General features: G+C 36.3%; 2 protein-coding genes across 2 annotated transcripts; both read left to right on the top strand.

The window, feature by feature from the left end:
* The first annotated feature begins 1,251 nt into the window (after positions 1-1,251).
* On the top strand, positions 1,252-5,392 carry LOC103142826 (uncharacterized). The gene is made up of 9 exons (XM_007559072.2): positions 1,252-1,542; positions 1,627-1,720; positions 1,815-1,960; positions 2,056-2,195; positions 2,315-2,477; positions 2,694-2,787; positions 2,897-2,966; positions 3,820-3,893; positions 3,971-5,392. The coding sequence occupies exons 1-9, from the start codon at positions 1,482-1,484 to the stop codon at positions 4,872-4,874; spliced, it is 1,746 nt and encodes a 581-aa protein (XP_007559134.1). The 5' UTR covers positions 1,252-1,481; the 3' UTR covers positions 4,875-5,392.
* Positions 5,393-7,126: 1,734 nt separating this feature from the next.
* Positions 7,127-16,430, top strand: LOC103142825 (interferon regulatory factor 1-like). Its single transcript, XM_007559071.2, has 7 exons — positions 7,127-8,209; positions 8,379-8,478; positions 13,998-14,177; positions 14,271-14,444; positions 14,533-14,585; positions 14,752-14,842; positions 15,585-16,430. Exons 1-7 carry the CDS (start codon positions 8,057-8,059, stop codon positions 15,701-15,703), a joined length of 870 nt encoding a protein of 289 aa, XP_007559133.1. The 5' UTR covers positions 7,127-8,056; the 3' UTR covers positions 15,704-16,430.
* The last annotated feature ends 868 nt before the right edge of the window (positions 16,431-17,298 follow it).

Here is a 17,298-nt window from a genome sequence, read left to right as displayed (position 1 = left end):
TTTTTTATTTTTTATATATACAATGTTTCCTTGCAAATCTACATGATTGCATTTCTACAGTTTCTCGTCATCTTTATTGATTTATTATCTCACTTTTAAAAATTCACAATTTTACAGTCAGTATAATTTATTTTATGTAATTTGATCATTTTTGATATGGGCCTCTTCAGAGGGTAAAAGTCTGTCCTATTAACCTCTATGAAGCTCTTTGTGCTTCACCTGACTGTACCAGAAAAGGCTCTATAAATAAAGATTATTTTGCTTGACCTCTTGCATTTGCATTTGTCAGACTATTGATGAATACAACCTCTTTCTCACAGCCATAGTCACTGGTCTAGATGTTCTTCTAATTTACATCTATGGAAATAGAAATACAAAAAATCATATCTCCTGCTGTCTGACTTGTCCAAGTCAAATGCTGTGAAACTTTAATGCATTTCCTGCAGTCATTGGCAGCTGCGCACAGAAAACTGCACTTCATCTCATCACAAAGGTTTTCAATATGGAGTAAGACCACAAACTTCCCACCTTCAGCATTGTGACATTTTCTGTACGGCTTTCAGTGAAACTTGAAAGCCGTTGACCTGTGTTGCTTTCATTTTCCTGACAGGATGAATATAGATGTTCAGGACTGCATCATCCTTTGAAAAGTTTTTCAGGATTTACCCTTGTTTATTATAACATATTACATTAAATGTAAGGACCAAAAAAGATCATATAAGGCGTGTATTATACTGACAAATATTTTTTTACAATTGTAGTAAAAAAAAAAGTGTATTCATAGAATAAAAAAATGACACATTTATACATCTTTTTGAAATTGTTATATATGTCCATACATATTTTTGTTGTTCAAAATTTTAAGTACCACAGCTGCTAGACAAAAACTAAGTTTAATTCTTTGCTAATACGTCGTTTTGTTTCTTTACTTCTTTGTAACAGGCTTATGAGGAATTAAGTCTCTACAAAAACACTAATAAAGTCTTTAGTGTTAAACACACACAGGAAATTATATTTTTAGTCTAGTTGAGAGGAGTACAAATAACGACGTCTGTGTTTAATGTTGTAAGATATCGACGCGCTTCCTAAGTTCTGCTCTACCTTCTATATGCTACTGCGCTCATATTAAATAGATATTCCCTTATTTAGTTGTAAAAATTAAAAAAAAGCGTGTGTTTTTATAATGCTCTGTTTCAGCAAGTGTCCGCCGTGAGAGGAAATGGGAGTGGTGGGACGCACTTCCCTTGAATTCGTAGCGCAACACATACAGGAACAGTTTTCCTTCAGCAGTATAATCCCTCCCCGACCAACTCTGTCCATTCCGCACTTCTGGTAGCTGTGTGAAAAGGTTATTTTCGACAAAGAACATCATGGGACGGTTTTGTTTTGACTAAGGAGTCGACTGGAAATAGCAGAAAGAGTTTTCCTAAATTTAAATCGTTTCGATTTTGACTTTTGCTTGTCGGCACGATTGAGAAAGTATGGCTTCTTTCCTGCTTTTTCTTTTTTTGGGATACTTTGCGACTGCGCAAGCTGCCATTGGTATGTATGTTCCAACAGCTTTTTGGCAATATAATTATGAAAATAAAGTAAAAATCGTCATTTGAGTTTTATAATTTTTTGTAGGTCTCGACTGTTTCAACGACTATGATCAGGTATTTTGTCAACTGGGGGTGAAACAGTGTTCACAATATACCTTGGACGTGGATGATACGAATGAGTGAGTTTTTTCGTTTAAGATTTACAGATTAATTTTATCGGGACGTTGTTTACATCATTGTTTGTGATATTGTTTATAATTTTGTACTCTATAGGAAATACAATTGCTCTTTGGAGAAGTGTTACAGCGAGCAGTGCTGCTGCTCTACGACATTTGATCCTATCTATTTTAAGTATTCTGTAAAAGTCTTCGAAGGAGTCAACGAAGTGAATTCAGCAAGTTTCGACGTCCTGAAGAGCTGTATGTAGAGATTCTCAACGCTCAAACACGCTGCCATATGTAGACTAGAATTAGTTTAGAAAAACTGAGGTCTGTTTCCCTTTTCTTTTACACAGTAAAGCCTAAAACTCCAACGATTGTGTCAGTGAATGAAACTGAAGGGATCTATACAGTCTACTGGAAGACACACATGAATGAGGTTCTTAGAGAACTGACCGCTGAAGTGAATATCTCCAAAAATGGAACCCTATTGAAGGTAAGTCCAAATTTCCAAGTAGTATTCATCACCAAGTAACCTATTAGTTTTTAATTGTGTTGGTAAACAATACCAACCACACAACCCTTTGTCTTGAAATACTTTCTGTTTCATACCAGAGTTTTGGCCCGATCACTCCAGCTACATCTGATGGATTTGAGAGTTATCAAATAAATGGTCAAGAATTGGAGCCAGATACAGTTTACATGGTCAGTGTGAGGAGCTTCACGAGCTACAGTGATAAATTCAGCGACGCAAGCGAAGAGTATAAAATTAAAACCCGTAAGTTTTGTCGTGATCAAATCCTAACTCTTCATTAAAAGTAAAAGATGCTTCGATATGCCTTATCCCTGCGATAGGACATAAACTTATTCTGATCAGATTCGTGCTCACTTAACGACCCTGTAAACTCAGAAGTAATCTTTATGCCTCTATGTCGCTGCTGGTGAACAAACTGGGTTTCTTTCTCTAACCGACTTCTCACTTGCCACTTCTCAGCTAGCGCACCAACCCAGATTCTCCTGTGGACCATCATTTCCCTTAGCATTTTTCTATTCATCTTGATAGTCTCTATTTACATCTGCTTTGTAAGGTAAGTCATGTTATTAGCAAAATATTTGCATTGTGCCTCTGTGTGCATTACATGGCTCTGTTAGCTCAGTATACTAACCTCTCTGTGTTTATCCATTTCCATTTTGTAGGATCAAGAAGAAGTGGTGGGACAGCTTCTCAGAACCAAAACAACTTCTTGTACTAGTCAGGATTCCAGAGGTGAGACTCCATTTTTGCTTCAGCTAATTAGATAAAAAGCATTTGAAGTTCCAGTTCAGTTCAAATTTATTTCATCAAGGACAACACGTTAAACAATGTTACATGTGAAAACCAGAGCAGCTGTTGCTTTGTGCATAGGTTTTCTAGCCACAGACTCATTTGCAAACCCAGTTCTTGGTTGGACCTTTATTAAAAGACAGCAAAATATAAAATTAAAAATTCCTTTCACACAAACGCACAGAGACACCTAAGCTGAATTTCTGTATAAACAAGAAAAACATATAAATGTATATTAGAGAAAGCTAATTCTCCACAACAAAGTAGGTCAGTATACATCAGTGTTCACATATTTGTTTTTGTTTTAGACATATTTCACCTGAGAACTTAAAACTCTATGATCTATTTCCATTTTTATTACTGGAGGGAAATTGTTCCAAATATGAATGAGACAGAATATTGAACAAATGATTGCAAACTGATAAGTCTTTTGAAAATATTCTACTCATTAGCTCTGCAACAAGAGCATTGATACATTTAAAGTCATTTTTTTAAAAAGAAAAATGGATAAAATTGTCAAAAACCACATTGTCATAAAACAAGAAATTAAATGACAAATAAATAACATGACTAGGGATGTACCCATTTCAGTTTCTGAATGATCACCAATCTTCAAAAAAATCAGTGGATAAGGTTAGTTTTGGTCGATCACCCAAAGTTATGGAAACTGGGCCTGATTGATTGGTGCACCCCTATGCATTACATAATCACCCTCGTAAAAGCAACAATTATTTCTGCTGCTGCTGAACAAACGCTGCAGGACACGGTTTTCTGATCTAAATCTTTCTTGTTTCAGCTTTACAAACCTGATTCTGATCGCACCTCCCCTGTCTGGGTTAAGAGCCTCCCTTCAAGGGACGACGACCAATTGTACGTACTGCAAATTTACTGATATTTTGTGTGTGGGATTGCATTGGTGGTTTGAATAAATGTTTCTCTATGTTCAGGGTGCCAATTAAACAAAGAGAAGACGGCAGTATAAATGGCAACAGCAGTGGAGGCTCTTCAGATCTTTGTTATGGTCAGACGGAACATCTTGAGCCAAAGGGCGAGTTTGCTGATACTATACATAAAGCCGTATTGGAATGCCTATCAAAACACTTTCCCTTATCTGGTCTACCTCATCCTCCTGGTCCCCAAGATAAAACGGTGCCTCTTTTCACATCAAATAGGCCGAGTTCTGTATCCTCTGGCATCGTCAATCGTAGCTATTTTATGTCTCTTCCCAAGTCCCTGGATCTGACGAAGGAGGACAGTTCTACAGTACAACTCCGAGACAACTCAAGCAATTCCTGCAAAAGTGACACTGTGGACTGTCCTGACCAACAGATACTTGCTGGTCTGTTTCTGGCACAGAAAGACATTTCATCTGACGTGCGGGTGGACATGTCATATCAGCAATCCAAAGCAGATGCCAACCAATCCCTTCTTTCAGAAAACAGCAGCTTATCCTCCACTTTCAGTGGTGCCACTACAGCCACCTCGTCTGGGTTTGACTCCAGCTTCAAGAGATTTGATGAAGAGAACACCGACTTCTTCAAAATGCTGTTTTTAAGCAAACTGCCTCCGGGGACACTCCACTGCCCTGTAGTTGTAGACGACTACAAGCCATTCCCAAACAAAGTGGAGCAGCCAGGTGTTCTGCCTTCAGGAAACCAAAGCATTGGTCATCAAGGTTTGAACGTGATTCAAGGCGGGGGAGTCCTCCAGATGCCTCAACCGTGCTTTAGTCCAGATTTGAAAACGTGGAATGGTCCAGGTCCTTCTGTGCTGCAGATACCACACTTACCCTTACTGTCTTCTGACAAGTCTGCCCCAGTAATTGTAGTTGACGGCTATAAATATGTGTAGCTCACCAGGCCTGGCTTAAGGCTTTGTATGGCAAGATGTGGAAGCTTCAGGAAACCTTCTCGACTTTAAGAGCCAGTTTGTACCAGTGACATCGGTCAAGTTGTTTTACAGCGTACCTGTTTATTTTCGTCTTTTTTAACATTTTATGTCCTTTTAAACATTATCATCAGGGGTTTCATGGTATTTTACATGAATGAGAATAAAATAAGTTTGCTGAAAACTACAAAACAAGTTGTACAGGCTTAAACATTTATCTAAGTATTCTCTAATGAGATTAGGACTTTATTTGTGCTGCGTGAAATTGTTTACTCTTTTGCTTGTTTTTCACAATGTAAAATTTGTAGATATCAAGTTTATATATGATCTGCTCTACGAGCCAGAGACGTCTGTTTTAAACCACAATCTCTCTTTTTTTTATTTTTGCAAATGCTTGAATAAAGCAGAGTAAAGTAATATGTTTCTGTTAAATATAATGTGTTCTGTTTGTTCCTTAAATAAACTTTGTAATATGAGTAAAACGGTGTCAAGACCAATCTACCTCCGTTTATAAGAAAAACAAGCAACAAAACTGACGAGTGTGACTGAGACATTCAGTTAAAACAGAGCATGGCTCTGTTCAGGGTTAAGAAATTACTTCCTTATTGCAGTTCTCTAGAGCTGGTGATTCATTTCCACAGAAGTATGCGTCACGACTACTGGGCATGTTTTACTTATGACAACAAATGGAGAAGAAAAGATGCTCAATGATAAGAAAGAGGGATTGCAGTGCGCTGGGCAACAGTGACACCAAAATATTACTGACAAGTAAGGATTTCATTGTGCAGTAAGTTTAACAGAAAAATGCTTTTTAAAAGCATGAATAAAAATCCTTATTTGTATGGCAGTTTGCCAGCAGTCTTGTTTTCAAAGTATTTTAAGACGTAAAAATACAACTGCTATAAAGTGCTATTAGGTAACAGCAGCCATACACAGATTTTTTTTACAAATATTAGCAAAAATATATACTTTCTTTTATTAAAAAATTACAATATTTGTTTTGTTTTATAACAGTCAACACCTCAAAAAGTCTCCGTAAAAGCTGTCCACAGCTTTGAACCATAACAACAAACTACTTCTTCCTCATCCTCTAGTAGCACCAGCATATTGCCATTGTACTGTCAAAACACATGAAAAAAATAAAATAAAATAAATAAAAACAAGTAAAACAAAAAAAAGTCTTAAAATCAAGTCCAAAACTGTAACCAGCGGGAGCATTCTTGATTGTTGGATTGATGTGCTCTCCTTGGTGTGTATTTAAATCGAGGCTTTAGTATTTGAAGCTGGCTGCGTATGTCTTTGGTATGTATCCACACAAATACTACTGCAATAATCTAGACAAGACGTCACAAATTCATATAATAGCTATATCCTTTCAAAACACATTTTAAACCGTGTTGATATGTGTTGATATTGCAAAGGTAACAACATGATGATGTTGGGTTAAAACTAAGGTCAATGTCAAAAGTGTCTCAAGTTTCTGATCTAAATATATAATAATGTTGTTCTTTTGCATCTAATGTCAAACAATAAGAATCTCAGTTTTTGTCTTTAACTGTAAAAGTTCTGACATATTGGTGTGTTTCAGTCTTCTAGTCCAGTAGGCAAAGAGCTTACAGTTCTGGGAACATATGGAGGAGATAAGTTTAGTTTTATATGTTACGATGTTAGTTTATTACATTTGCCAGAAAAAAAAAAAACAACATGTTGAATATAAAAGAGCTATGGGTCAATTGCCCTGCCTCTATGAAATAGAAAACACAAGGAAGCTCAACAAAGTATAGTCATTTGAGAATGATTTCAAGCAATTTAATACAGTGTCAGAAAGCTCAAACTGGTTTCATAACTTGTTCTGTAAGATAACAGGGGCAACCGTGCAGAAAACGGCACTTTCAGTCGTCCGACTGCATGAGAACAGAAAGTTTACAGAATATTGGTTCATCCTTAATGGAAGCACTTCCAGAAGCGCTTTTCCATGCTGCAAAGCCAGATTAAAACTCTTGATGGAGTTTTAATCCATCAAGAGTCTTGGACTTGTGGTCCAAGACCTTTTATTTCCACCTATTCTGAAAGGAAAGGTTTAAGTGAGGGTTGTTTTTTTTTTTTTTTGTTTTTGTTTTGTTTTGTTTTTCTTAGAAATTTCAAGCATTTATTTCAGTTAATGGTTCCTAAATCATTCACCAACAGTAGTTTTGTTTTTTTTTTTTTTTTTTTTTTGGCGAATGAGAAAACCTCACCTGTAATGAGAAACTTAAAACCTTTACAGAATCAATAGATGCAAAACTTAAAACTCTAATGAAAAAAAAATATATATAAAAATGAAACTTTAGTCACACAGTAGTGAAACTATGTGGAATAAAAGATGGAAAAAGTCTGCAAGTTTGTCTATTTTCACCTTGATTAAGATTTAGACCAGAATTTGAAGAACTGTCGTAATAACATAAACGGTAACACGTTTTCTTATTGAAAACGTGTTACACTGGTAAATCATTTACACTATATGATATCTTGTTTCATTTGTGTTTTGGAACATAGTTCAGCAGTCTCCTCTAGAATGCCATGAACAGTGTGGATGCACTTCTTGCGTTTGTTCTGCAGCTCTGTTGCAGGCTCACGTGACTCGCCTGCCGTCAATCGTGTTTGTTCTGCTTCCATCTGGTGTTCTTTGTGCGCACACACTGTTGTACTTCAGGTGCAGTAAAATCTCTTAACTCTGGCTTTCACACCTGAAAACCTATGATGCAATCATGATTAAAAAAAAATAGTAAAAAAAAAACAAATCTAATTCCAACTAATTTTAAAAGTGGCAGTAGTAGAACTTCATTAGTGCCATTTTACTCTTAGCATTTCCAAATGTCAAGTCAATCACAGCCGATTTAAATATGTTGACACAATCCTAAACCCATCCAACCACTCCATCCAACTTCAAAAGAAGACCGGTGTGATTTCCTATAAGAGGAGGAGCCCCTGTTTGAGGAAACTTATCTGGAGGAGGAGCTGAATCAGGTTTACATATGCGAGGAGCTAGATGAAGATTACCTGTGATTGGAAGAATCTGACAGAGTAGGACGGTTGTTCCAGTGGAACTTGATTTGATCACACCACATCTTTCTTTTTTTTTTCCTTATTCCACTACTTGGACTCCCATGTCTCTTGTGACACCTATTTCCAAACCACCTTTCTGCACACTTGAAGCGCTGACCTGCAGTATGCAGCAACCGGTAAGGCAGAGGCTGAGACCTTGGCTGGAGGAGCAGATTCAGTCCGGGAAGTATCCAGGTGTCAGCTGGCTGGACCAGGTATGTTCCTATATGTCACGCTTACCCTCCTTCCTTGCACCTGCACAGACATGTACATGCACATCTGGGTTCATGTCGCTTCTTGTGGGGGAAATCACTTCTTTTTTTGAACCAAAACGTAAAGTTAAGTAACGTGACGACTAAAATGTGACTTCATCTCGTCCGACAGTCAGCTTCCATCTTCCAGATTCCATGGAAACACGCAGCTCGCCACGGTTGGAGCATTGACCGGGATGCTACGCTCTTCAGGAGTTGGGCTATGCACACAGGTAAGACCCACAAACTCACAAAATTGCTTTTACTCTACCGCCTGGGTCTTCCTGTTCATGTCGGTGAACCACAGGTTCTCCAACTGCCTCCTCTTCTGCTGGCCCATTTTAGATCACATTAAGCATCTCAGTGAGTGGAAGGTCATGATAGATAATGTGAGCTCTAGTCTTTGCTATGATTGCAGCAAATTGGGTTGCTGTTGTTGAAGCTGTATGAAAGATAATTTCACAGTCTAATATTGTTAGTAAAGAAAACACTAATGCTTATACTTTTAAATATATTGCTGAATTATTGCACAGGGAAGTAAATAAATGTTTCTGATTCAGGCTCAGAGTTTTTGAGAGTTTTAAATGATGCTGAATCTATGTATTTTCTTCTCAGTTTGAACCAAAACACAAAATATTACGCGGACTTTGTTTTTATTGTGCAACTGATGATACAATGTGGGTTTTACTGCTTCATCGGAGCAGTACAATCCAACAAAAAAAAACAAGATTTTCTATCTGTAAGTGGAACCAAACTATAGAACAGATTGAATGTGGAATTAAAACAACATCCAAACATCGACTAGTTTAAAAATAAATTTAAAAAAAAAACTATAGCACTCACAATGTACAGGGACGAAGTGGATGGCGCAACTATGTAGCACGCTACCGAGTTTTCTTTCTTGATTTATTTTTGTTTTGTGTTACAGTAATGTTGCTAATAGTTTCATTGTTATTTTTCTTACCATTATTAGTGGTAGAAGTAATACTAATCGTATTTATTGATCTCATTTATTTTATGTATAACAAAGATCAGATATTAAACTTCTTGTCTGTTTACATATTTAATTTTATGTCAAAATTGGCTTATTATTATTATTATTATTATTATTATTATTATTATTATTATTATTATTATAAGAAATAATAGCAGCAGAAGTAATAATGTGTCTGTAAATTTGCTTTTTCATGTTATGAGATTTAGTTTGTGATCACTTTTTTTTTTACATAATTTTTTAGCAATATTTATTTATTTATTGGTTGGTCCTTTAACAATGAAATACAACATGCATGAAGATACCAAACATTTCTGATAATTACTGAGTTAGTAGATTGTATATTTAATTAAACTGAGGTAAGGAACTGAAATGAATAGGATTTTACTTCTTTATATAGTTCTTCGTTATATGTGCACATGTTTCCCTTCTCTTGTCCTAGACATTACTTGTTTTGTTTTTTTTTGTTTGTTTTGCTTGTTTGCTTTTTAAGCCTGTTTTAAATCAATGAATAAATAGAAACACAAACAGCATTCAAAGAAAAGAATCACAAAAAGTTTGTAACTGTTAAAATGACAATATCTTTTTTCCCATTAGGGAAAAAAAATGAAAGCTAAAATAGAAGTTGAGAATAACTATATTCTATGTCAGAGTGTTCCTCTCTGAAGGACCAGGTACAGAATCTTTCGTGTCAACATTTCAAAACTTTATTGTCCTGGAGATCGATGCAGATTGTTCCTTTTTTCATCTCTAGATATCTCCAAATGGTTGGGCTTCAAAAGAAAAGTCACTTTGTTAAAAGTAAGTTTAACCCCCCCGCCCCTCCTCAAAAAAGCTAAAAAGTAATTGTAAAAATCGCAAAAATTAAAAAAAGAATGGAAAAAGTGTTTGCGATCAGAATTATCTTTGCCTGTTGACCGTTTCTCTCGCTTTGATTTGATTTCCACTGAAGAGCCGCTGAATCGTTTAGTTTTTCTCGATGAACCACATTCCAGTCATAAATCCCTTTTCCAGGTAACTGATGAGAGCTTCATAAGAGATCATAAATAAACAAACTACGCAAATAATTATGGATGGCTATCTTTGCAAACAAGTAGGCACTTCTCCATTGTTTAGATCTCGGTGCAATCCATCCAGGACCCCATTGAGAGTTCAGAGCCAACATGAGCATACAGCCAAGAAAAATACTTCCAGCTTACAGAACTATTGCTTCATACAAAAAGCAGAGTAAATAAAAGGGGGGGAAAATCTGCATGCATCTGAGCAACCATTACTGGCATGGAAAAACAATCAAATGCTTTTTCCTTTGCAATCTATAAAATGTCATGCTCTGCTAAGGTTGTTTCTCACTCTGCCTTTCTTATAAGATCACACATACACATGCACAGACGTGCAAAGCCAAGTACATTTTCTTTCTTTTTGTCTTGGGAAAATCTTTTCTTTTTTTTTTTCTTTTTTTTGGATCTGCATCACGTCACATCATGGGAAAGCTGCAGTTCACTTGCAGTGAGGTTGAAAGGTGATCATATTGCTGTCAAAGTGCATCTCTAATGGTTTTCATGAGATGTAGACTGAAGACATTAAAAACAGTTTCCAGAGGAACTCAGATGTAGACGTTGCAACGTAGGAAGTATCTCAATTATTTACCTGAGTTTGATGTTCACAGCGATTATCTTCCTAACCCTTGTAATTAATGTCTAAGGTGAGACTCGGAGTCAAACCACAGAGCGGTGCTAAATTTGAGAAAGGACTCATTTCACCTTCGCACTCATTTTACAAGATAGATGGTCTGCCAGCTGATGACATTTGATATTTTCAGGGAAATGCATGCTGTGCTAAAGTATTCCTGCTCCATTTAAAAGGAGAAATACCTGCTTTTTTTTTTTTTTTACAAAGGTTCAGCCTAGTTTCTGACACATATAAGTACCACAGTGGATATCCATATTTTGCTAAATATGGTTGAATTCTTGTCAGTCTGGGCATTCATTCACCGTTGTTCATATTTGGAGGAATGTTCAAAGCATATTTAACTGACAGGTCACTGGAGGTTCTTCCTGCTCAGCCTTCTCAGTGCTTGCTTTTTTTAAAAACATTTTTTGCATCTACAAGTTCCCTTCAAGGAAGCAAATAATTAATAGAACATTTTCAAGAAAGGTCAATGTCTACGTTCATCCACAGCACCGATGAATGTTTTTTATGTGCCGCCGATTCAGTCGCTGTATATTCGGTTTTGGTATTTTTGCTCGTCTTTTTCCTGTAGTGAGAAAAGCCAATTAGTCAGGATGACGTGATGCACAGTCTGTTTGGTATATGTTTATTCATGAAATGATGCTGCCCTAAAAATATTTAAATTATTCACCATGTTAACTGTGTCAGTCTGCATATTCATTAATATTACAAATTAAGTAGAATTCAAGTAAGTAAGAAAGAAAATACAGTTTATGTATTTCATACTCTGAATAGATAGAAATCACAAACTGCTGTAAAACAAGAAGAAAAAAGACAAAAGAACATGCTTAAAATATTGAATTGACAAAATTACTAGAACAAAATGAAAAATAAACATACTAAACTAAATAAAATAAAAGTTGCAGAGCTATTCTTTACTTGTCTATATAAAAACATATCCAGCTGCTTTAAAAAAAAAATGCTTCAGTCATATCCTTGAAGAAACAGATTTTCAAAATGCAATCCACAACGCTACTGCAGGATGAGCGGGAACGATGAAAACCCTTTGACCTGGAAATGGAAGAGCCAGGTTTTTCAAAATAAAATCAAAACTAAGATTAAATGCTCAACAGCCTGGAGAACTCAAAGCTGAAAAGATGTGAGCTCTTTTATTTGTACCTGATAATATCACAAGAGCTGCATGCAGTTTGCACAGTCTTAAGTTGATCTGCAGCTGATTTGATATAATAGGGAAATCTATTATGGTAATCTAGGAGAGTCTAAACATCTCCACATTTCACAACCTCTGTCTCAGTTCAGAAATAAAAGCTATGCATTGAACTGAGCTATTGAACTGTTCAAAGCCAACACCCAGATTTCCGACGCTCAGTTGTATAGAAGAGCTTACAAAGCTGAAATATATGCTCATTAGATGAGTCACGTAATCAGGGACAATATCATGGTGTCTGTTATGTCTGTGTTCATCAAGAGAAATTTGGTACTTTGCCATTTCGTCATTTCTGCTAGGCATTCAATTAAACTAGGCAGTTAACCAAGCCTTATGGAGTACGTCTGGATCTTCGTAAAGAACAGTGACTAGAACACACCTTTGAGGAGCCAACAGTGCAGAGCTGCCACTTCAGTTTGAACCTGATTTATAACGACACAAGATGTACAAAGACAGCAGTTTTAACACTCAACCAGTAATCCTAAGAAAGCTTTTCAGTGTATACTCAAAAGTGCCAGAGATAGAGGAGAGGTCCAAACTTTTGAACTCTCATTTCTCTGCTGGCATCAACTGGAGACTGTGAAATGACATCTCTGAAAACAACATGGAGAGTCATCTCAGTCATCATTTGTTCATATTTACATCTATTAATCTTAAGGTCTGACTCTACAAAGTAGTGCTGACTATTTTCATTATAGGAATGTTTTTATTTCTAACTAACAATACTGTGTCAAATACATCAAAGTCTGAGGAGAGGCAGTTACTCTGGTTACTCTGGTTACGGTCGTTACACTTAACCCATAAATTGTTCATGAACCTGGCAGGTTGTTATTTAAAATGTATTTTATTCAAGTAAGACGTGTGTTTCTGTTAAGAAGTGAGACAAACATCTCCTGAAACATATAAAAAAAGATTTTAAAAGGATGATTAGATTCAAAATTAACACATTTTTCTTTTATTTTTATCAATAATTCAATGAACAAAAAAAAAAACTATAGTAGTATTACAACAATCAAACCTTTTCTTCTGATTTGCAACCAGATTTTTTCAGATCTCTGTCTTGTTGTATGTGAACATTGATCTTTGGTGATAAATGATCATGCTGATCAAATTTTCAAACAGAAAATATAAAATGTGCACGTCACATGGGCAAAATAATTTGTTTTACATTTTATTTCTTAAGTTTGTTTCATTCTATTTTATTTTGTTTTTCTTTTTTTCTTGATTGTCTTTTCTGTCTGTTCGAAATAAATAAATAGATAAAATTAAAGCATTACTTTAAAGCTAAATCTGACAGGGAAATGAATAATGAGGAAAAATTTTGCTTTAAAGGCATGCGTTACGTTTTTGTGTCATGCCATATCATGACACATAAAGTAACACCTTATGACTAGCTACCCAGAAAGACAGAAATTAATAGAGGTTTGCAGGTGTGCTTCAAACCTCTTCCTGCTGCTATAATTGCTTCCTCATAGTAATTATACATTTGAGGTGTGTAGTATAGTTTCTGCAGAAACAGGTCACTATGGAGCTGTGTTGTTGTTTACCCACCTCATGGCTGGTACAAGTAACAGAAATCCCTTTAGGCCAGTTTAGGGTTAGAGGTAACCTTAACCTCACTTCTTAGGCTTCCTGTGCAGCTAGCCAGCCGGATCTTAGCACCAAAAAAACAAACAAACATCTTAATACTTATGAACAGACAAAAATGTCATTTTCTTGATTAGTTTATTTATGAGTTAAGTTATTCACATTGGTTTTGACAATAACTTGAGGGATAAATTGCTGTTTTGCAGGAAAGTAGCCATCTACGAGTTCTAAAAGCTCCCGTCACTAACATTTACCTCTTTCTTCGTTTGTGTCAGGAAAGTACCGTCCAGGCAGAGACAAGCCAGATCCCAAGACATGGAAAGCAAATTTCCGGTGTGCCTTGAATTCCCTCCCTGACATCTGTGAGCTGCGGGAGCACAGCAGGAAGCGAGGCAGCAACGCCTACAGAGTCTACAGGATGCTGCCCAGCTCTCAAACACGCAGACGAAGGAGAAGTAAGCAACTTATAAATTGCGACACCCTTTTCATTTCTTAAAAGCCTTTCTTACCCACCTCTTAATTCAATCCTGCTCTCCTCTTCGCATCAGCGGGACTGTTCAACAGACCGCAGGAGAGGCCGAGAGGTTTAGAAAACTCCAGAAGTGATGAAACATACACCTCACAGCAAACCTGGCAGCCTACAACAGCACTACCTGTTACAGACCCACCACATAAGGTGGAGACCTGTGTACAACACAGCTTCAACAGCCCTGAAGTACAAGGTGAGTTATATAGTGCCTTGTCTTTCCTAGATTGAAGGGTTCAAAGTCTCTCAGTTCCAGAAGATTCATAAGTATCGTTTTGTTTCAGGAATGTGGGAATCCAAACCTGTGGAGCAGGAACCAAATGAGGCTGTCTGTAAGGTAAGTACTACTTTTTCTGACAGAAATGGAACTAAAAAACGATGAAGTAGCAACAGTTGCCTGAAAAAGCTACTATAAATCAAGGATCCATTTGACAGATTTAAGACATTTTATATATATTTTCCCCTGTATGTTTTTTTTTATCTGAGTGTTTTGTCTCTTGTAGCTGATGGACCATTTAGGCAGCACTGACCTCTGGAACCAGACATGGGAGCAGAGAGGATGGAGGACACACACTCAGTGGGAACAACCGCAATGTACGGCACTTGTTTCTGTTTTCTTTTGACCTCAGTTTCATTCTGTTCATAAAATTTGATTATTATACAAAGTGTCATCGATTCCTAAATTTGATGACATTCTGCTATTAAAAATCTATCATTTTATTTCATAATTCCAAACAGCAAGTGCGTTGTGAGCTACTGAAACAAACAGCCATGCACATTCACACAATTAAATACTGTCTTTTTTAAGATTCATAAATTAGCAGCTAATAAATTTGTACTTTCACTGTGTTCAGAGCTGAGAAAACCAGTAATGCTTCAGGAGGAACAAGTTAAAAAAAAAAGTCAAAAAGAATAACTTAAAATCTCTATTTGAGATATTCCTGAGCAAGTTTAATCAATTATTATATGATATTGTTTTCTACACTATAAAATAACTATTTAAAGGAAACATGCCAATACTCTGTTGCTACCATGTTGCAGGGCATGGTTTTGCATTTGTCAGTCTTGCAAAAAAAAAAAAAAAAAAAAATTGCTCTTAAAGAGTTTTGTTTTTGGAACAGAACAACAGTTTTGATGCATAAGAAACAACAAAAAATTTAAAGAAATATAAATTCATGAAGCAAAATATGATTGCTTTGCATTTTGCTTTCATTTTGAGATCGTGATTCTGTTTAGGAAAAGACATGCTGGTCCAAGTGCAACCATATTGACGAGGGTTTGACTGAATCAAATCCACGTCAACACTCTGATTTTAATGCTGCTGTGAACCCCCCAGGCGCCGGTGAGGAGAACCCGTATCCTCTACAGACGGAGAACTACGGCGATCTGTTCGGCCCAAACTACGTCAAAGAACTCTCAGACTGGTCCACACATCAGCAAACACTGATGCTGTAGCTGTTTGCCTTCTCCCTTTGTTCTGTATTTATCAACGTATTTGTTTAAATGACATTTTCCTTCATGTGCTTCTGGTTGTTTCCTTGTTTCTGTTGAGCCGACTGCAAAGTTACTAAGCTGAATGAAATAAAGCTGGGGAGCAACGGACGTTATTGCTGTGTCAATCAGCCTGCGTGCTGGGAACGCTGGAATGAGAGGATCTGGTTCCAAGCCAAGCTTTAATGCTGCTATCATCATTTGTGTTCACTCTGGTTCAATGACTCAGACTCATTAAAAAAGACTCCAACTGCACAGCAGCAGAGCTTTCAGGGTAAACAGATCAGATTTCACCCAAGCGCAGGATTTGGTATTGATCTCCTGTCTATTTTTGACTGGCTCTGGATGTTTTTACTAATAACAACTAAGTCAGTGCAGGAAAATAAAATAAGAAACATGATAATGTGTGTGTTTGTGTTTTTAAACTCAATTCATAATTTGCTCTTTTTGTTTTGTTGTTGTTTTTTTTTTACCAAGAAAATTGAGTTCAGCCTCATTTTGCTATGCAAGTCATAAAAAAATTGTGATTCTTTGTCTTTGTGATTTTTTTTTTTTTGTTTTGTTATTGTTGCTGGTTTTTAAGAAGTAATTGTCTGATTTTGTTTTTGTTTATGTTAATTTGACCACCAGTTTTATGCCCTTACTGTGAAGTATGAATGAAAAATTAAACATGGTTTGTGCCCAATTTTGATTGCTGAATTTTCCTTCACTCACATCTATTGTACATTGTTACACCACATATCAAGTGTTAATATGCCTTTTCCCAGTTCCTTTAACAGAGTTTTGATTTTAAGTAGACATGAGGTGGTTTTTATAACATGGAGCAGCATTATAATCTACTGCCAGTCTTTTATTTTGTAGCTTCAAATGCTCTTTTAATGAGTTTATTTGTGCTTCTGGGCTTAGTCACAACAATTAATTTTCAATTGCCCCATTAGTAAAGGAAAGTTACCCAACAGTTATCCAGTTAGAACAGAAGTCAAATGAGACATGACCTGACAGAGCCAGGCTTACACCGACTTCTGTGCTCAGCAGTTATGTAACTATTCAAACGTTGGCTGTTCAAATTCATGCACAAAATATGTATCATCTCAATTAATGGGGAATATGTCAATTCTTACAACTTTCTTGCTCATCTATGTTGTCTTGTGGCTCTTTATAGTTATTTTAATACTCATACTCAAAATTAAGAAATATACAGTATATTTGGCATTCTGATCACATTTTTAAATGGGCCTAAAATGCATCATACAATTTACAGATTAAATTAATTAGAGCTTCTTTTAACTTTTGAACGCAGGTGTTCAGCTGCTCAGTGTTTCAGGACTTTTTGCATTACATGCTGTTCTTAGCAATGTAAATAACCCCTAAAATGACTACAACTGTCTGGTCTTTGAATTAAGCACCAAATGTTCTGGTTGCTCCAAGCCAGCTTGGAGTTAAACTGTCCTCTTCTTCAATCTTTTCACATTTGACAGCCTGAGAACAAGATAGAAACAAACAATCAATCAATCTAACTGTGCCTGGATATTTCAAAACTTTAAACAGGATGCTCTTAG

Source organism: Poecilia formosa, unplaced genomic scaffold (assembly GCF_000485575.1).
Source record: "Poecilia formosa unplaced genomic scaffold, Poecilia_formosa-5.1.2 Scaffold102, whole genome shotgun sequence".
NCBI lineage: Eukaryota > Metazoa > Chordata > Actinopteri > Cyprinodontiformes > Poeciliidae > Poecilia > Poecilia formosa.
Note: the sequence above shows the minus strand (reverse complement) of the source record. Positions and strands in the feature narration are given on the sequence as shown.